Source organism: Chanos chanos, chromosome 16, assembly GCF_902362185.1.
Source record: "Chanos chanos chromosome 16, fChaCha1.1, whole genome shotgun sequence".
Lineage (NCBI taxonomy): Eukaryota > Metazoa > Chordata > Actinopteri > Gonorynchiformes > Chanidae > Chanos > Chanos chanos.
In genome coordinates, this window is record NC_044510.1 from 12,906,461 (window position 1) to 12,911,613 (window position 5,153).

General features: G+C 45.7%; 1 protein-coding gene across 1 annotated transcript in view; it reads right to left on the reverse strand.

Moving 5' to 3' along the window:
• Positions 1-767: 767 nt before the first annotated feature.
• dacha (dachshund a) overlaps positions 768-5,153 on the reverse strand; it is a 120,176-nt gene continuing 115,790 nt past the window's right edge. The window contains exon 12 of the mRNA XM_030794081.1: positions 768-851. Within this exon, the coding sequence (XP_030649941.1) occupies positions 814-851 (38 nt within the window). The 3' untranslated portion in view covers positions 768-813. The remainder of the gene's footprint in view (positions 852-5,153) is intronic.

Consider the following 5,153-nt stretch of genomic DNA (forward strand, 5'->3'; position numbering starts at 1 on the left):
TTTTTTTGTTTTTGTTTTTCCCTTTCTTTTCTTTTAAAAACTTTTCTTGTCCATTTTGGGTTGTGTTCCTAGTTTCCTCAAGAGTTCTCAGAGATTTGTCTTGAAAGGATTCCGCAAGACTGTTGTGCTATTTCAACACAGTGATGCACACAGGGATAACAGAAAGCAATAATAATAATAATAATAATAATAATAATAATAATAATGGAGGAGAGGCTTAGAGAGGAGAGGGTTAGCACAGCGGGGGAAGTTTCGTGGTGAACTGGGAACAGGGAATGTTCTTTTCGTCTGAAAACAGTCCTTCTTTTCGTCTTGTAAAAGGATATCACGTAGAAGTAGTTCAAAAAAAAAAAAGAGAGAGAAAAGTTTTTTTTTTTTTTCATTTTTTCCCTTTTTTGTTTGTTTTTTGTTTGTTTTGTTTTGTTTTGTTTTGTTTTTTACAGGTAGCCACGGTAATGCGATGGACGGACCACCAACAACACTGGTGATCCGGAAACACACGCACACACCGTTTTTCTGAGGAACGAGGTTTGCTCTGCATCCCGGCATTCACACACACACGCATGCACGCACGCACACACGCACACGCGCGTGCACACACACAAGCACACTTACACACACACTCACACACAAACAAGCGCTCTTGTCCTGTACATGAGTTTCAGATGAGGGTGCTGGGACCTCTTTGCTTCCATAACCACCCCCACGTCTTTGCTCATGCTGTCCCAGTCAGAGAGTCTGACGGCGGGCTGAATTCCTGGGGAGGCTGGGGTGGAGGTGTCGGAACCGGAAGGAGGAGGGGCGGGGTCCATTTCAGTACATGATGGGAGGTTTGGAGTAGGGTCTGTTCTCTGGTTCGGAGAAGGAGAAAAATAAAAAAAAGAGAAAAATATTAAAATCAGAGAGGGGAATGAAAGGATGTTTTGTTGATTACCAGACTCCTTATTAGGTTCTTGCAAATGAAACACACATTCTTCATTTTAGAGTGAAGGTAATTTAAACTATTCAATTTAAAACACTCAAGTTTTCATACTTTCGCACTTAATATACAACATACATCCACCAGTCATCTTAAATAATTAAAACTCTCTCAAATGCTTACTCCATTTTTAATCAACTTTAATCAGCAGTGCCACAAGATATCTATGAGCCAACACAATTTTTTTTTTTTTTTTTGCTTTTTTTTCTCCGATCACATCCTTAATATTCGGGACAGATTAGAGGATAAATCATTGAACATTAGCTGTCAGAGAGAAGGATCAGATTCGGAGAGAAACAGCTGGTAAATGAAGAGAGCCCAGATTGCCTTAGCATCTTAATAAGAATCGGGAGAGCGGAAAAACGGAGGGACGTGACGAACGGAGATGAACCTTTCTCTGAGAGTCGACAGAATGTTCTCCTCGACTGAAACACGCACGCGCCACGCGGCGCGGTGGATGCCCGCTTGATAATCATTCGGAATACGCTAATCCCAGCCCAGCCCCCCACCTCCCCCTCCCCCTCCCCCTCCACAGGTACATGTTCTCTTACGTGTTTTTCAGATACGTAAGAGGCTTGGTGTGGTGCAGCGGAGATGAAGCCACGCCGGTGAGCCTGAGTGTGCTCTGATACATCTCTCAGCCCTGCTCTAGCTCAGTAATCAGCACTGGAGACTGACGGAGGGGGGAAGCACAGGACACTCTTCCACAGGGACCCCTCCCCCTCTCCTCAACTGACCCTTATCCCAATTCTATATTTAACACACACAAACACACAGCCTCCATCCCCCCCCCACCCCCAGCCGACCGTAAACTGGCCCCCCCTCCCACCCTTCACATTCCACGCTTTATTTCTGATGCTTGGCTGTCAATTAGTGAGTGTCTGATTTTTGGAGAAATGAAAGTTACCCAAGGGGCTAATTTGGTACATGTAGTGTGTGTGTGTGTGTGTGTGCGTGTGTAGCTTTTTTGCATTTATTTTTCTTTTTTGGTGTTTGCAATTTTGCAATTACTCAGTCTGAAGATGTGTGTGTGCCAGTGCTTTGCATAACAGGTGCGTTGGGTGGGGTGTGTGTGTGTGTGTGTGTCTGTGTGTGTGTGTGTGTGTGTGTGTGTGTGTCTGTGTGTGTGTGTGTGTGTGTGTGAGTGTGTGTGTCTGTGTGTGAGTGTGTGTGTCTGTGTATGTGTGTGTGTGTGTGTGTGTGTGTCTGTGTGTGAGTGTGTGTGTCTGTCTGTGTGTGTGTGTGTGTGTCTGTGTGTCTGTGTGTGTGTGTGTGTGTGTGTGTGTGTGTCTGTGTGTGAGTGTGTGTGTCTGTGTGTGTGTGTGTGTGTGTGCTTGTCTGTGTGTGTGTGTGTGTGGGTCTGGGGTGTGATCGTCAATATAAGAAGCTTGGATAAGAAGCCATTGCTTGGATTTGCCAAAAGTAACAAACACCGTCAACTCACAGTGCTCATGAAGTTCACGGTGCTCCTTTCTCAATGCTCTTACTCCTCATTTACCTTTCTTCTGCGTCTCACTCCTTCACCTAGCTCCCTCCTTCCCTCCCTCTCTTCCTCCCTCTGTTTGTCCCTCTATCTCCCTCCCTCTCTCCTCCCTTCTTCTCTCTCTCTCTCTTAATCGGCTTGTAAAATGATGTCACCGTCTTTTGTGTTCAGCACTTTCTCTCCGTGCCACTCGTCTTGATTAATAAAAAAAAAGAAAAAAAGAAAGCAAGAAAAAAAAAGAGAAAGAGAAAAAGTCCCAGGTCTTAATGGGTGGGACCGTAAAGGGGGTGGAAGGAACCTGAGAAAGCAGAGAAAGCTTTTAGCTCCAGGAGTCAGAACAATCAAGCCTAATGAAATCAGGTGTCAGTGCTAAGCTAGCAAAACTGTGAAGTCCGTCGTGGGGAGGGAAGCGCGGCGGCTAATTAGATTTCTCTCTCTGTAATGGATAAATGTGGTGAAGGGCTACGGGGGCCAACGGGGGGGGGGCGGACAACAGACTCTCACAGACTCCTCAGTGTGTCCACTAACTAATATCCCTCCTCAACACACACACACACACACACACACACACACACACAGACACACACATATACACACAGACACCTCCCCTCCATCTCTCTCTCTATCTCTCTCACTCCCTCTCTCCGTCACTCTCTCTTTCTTTCCCTCTCTCACACTCTGTCTAAGGCACAGCTCTGGTCCATTAAAATCTGTTTGAATGACTTTAATGAATCGTGTCATCTTTGTTCTCAAGTTCCTCTTTTAAGTTCATCAGAAGATTCTTTCTTACAGGAATTTTTTTTCCTCTTAACAGAACATTCCCCAGGACTTGCCTTCAGCTTAAAAAAAAGAAAAAAAAAACCCCTCGATATCTCGGTCGGATTTGGATTACCTCACTCTTATCGAAATGAAAAGACCCCGTGATCTGCTCCAGTACTAAAGACACTTCAGTATCCCTACAATGCCACGCTGAAGAGTAGGAATAAGACAAATGAAGAGACGGTCAGCCTGACATTCACGTCCATTTGTTCCCAACAGTAGCAAAAATTAGAATTAGAATTAGAATGACTTTATTGTAATACGCATGATAAAAGTTCCTTCTTGACATCATTAATAAGTAGGGTTAAGAGAACAAGACCAAAACTGAGAATAAGAATAAAATATTATTATTATTATTATAATAGGCTACAGGTGTAACCTGATGTCTCAGGGCTTCTCGTTAACACTAACTCATTAACCCAGGCACAGACGAGGGTCAAGGTTACGGGGAGGTCTCCTGCTTTGCTGTCAGTGCTGGAGCACAAGATGTCTTCATCCAGCGGCCTGAGTTTTTATGGAACAGGACGGGACAGAACAGGGGCTTATGATGAGGCCGACGCGCTAATCGACCGGAATGACCCCTCTAAGCCTGTGGTATGGGGGGGGGGGGGGGGCACTGTCCGAAAGTTGCTTTACCCGGTTCTGCCACTCATTCCAAAGATTAGCGGAGCTAATTCCCACAGCCGCAGTTCTGAAAGGTATGAGGGTTCTACACCATGACATTCTAGAACTTACTACGCTACACGGAACTCTGTGTGTGGTCAAGAGAGTTCTGTAGTTTTACAGATTAAAAGACTCTCTAACTTAAATTAGGTTGCGACTGTTAGGCTAATCTGAGAAATTTAGGATGAGCGCAAAAACAAATGCATTCAGACATTCAGAGATGTTGATCTTGTGGGGGAAAAAAAAAGAAAAAAAAGAAGTGGGGGTGATTTCTCTAAGAGCCTGTTCTCTGTCTACCAGTCTTTGATCTTCAGGTTTGTGGGTTTGATCTGAAGGTTGGAGTTATAGATGAAGAAATACGAGAGGGGTTACGGATAGAAGTAAGCCTTACCCTCCCGTTGACCCAAAAGTCGGCCGAAAATCGACCTTTCCCTGGCGACAACACCCCCCCCCCCCCCTTCACAGAAATGAACCAAAACCATCCTGTCAGAGACACCAAGGATCACACGGTCGAAACGTTTTCGAGGTTTCTCAGTTCTTATTCCGCTGTCAGAGGCGAAGAAAAATCGTTGTAGCTTTATTTGCAGACTGTGAAATTGGCTATGAGAAAACAATCTTGGGCAAATACAAACCCCTCCCCAACCCCCCCCCCCCCCCCTTCCACCCCACTCCCACCTCTTTTACCGCTCCTTATTTTTCTTTCAACTCACTTCCCTCCGTCCCGGCTTTCCCTGCCCATAAATACATGTATTTATTCCCCCCCCCCCCCCCCCCCCCCGCACAGACGCACATTTCAATAAGATCTACGGCAAGACTGTCTTTAATTCGTCTTCAGACCAACTGATAATAGGACCCATTCATCAAACCCAACTTCAGCCAGGTTTGGAGCTTGGCAGAGTAAAAAGAGAGGGGGGGGGGGGGTGGAGCGGAGAGGAGCTTGAAAAAAAAATTAAATAAATAAATAAATAAAAGCAGATGGAATGGAGGTGTAGAGAAATGAAAGAGCGTGTGTACAGTCAGGCAACAGTAAGGCTCTCGGAGAGAAAGTGTGAAACACGTGTAAGAGAGGGTCGGGTTGTAATGCGGTTCTGTTGTGGGGGTGCAGGGGTGTCTTCAAAGGGCTACAGACAGACGCGGAGAAGGGTATGACGGCGGGGGGGGGGGGGGGGCCTCTGGATAGTGTTCGCGCTCTTCACACGTGGGTTCGTC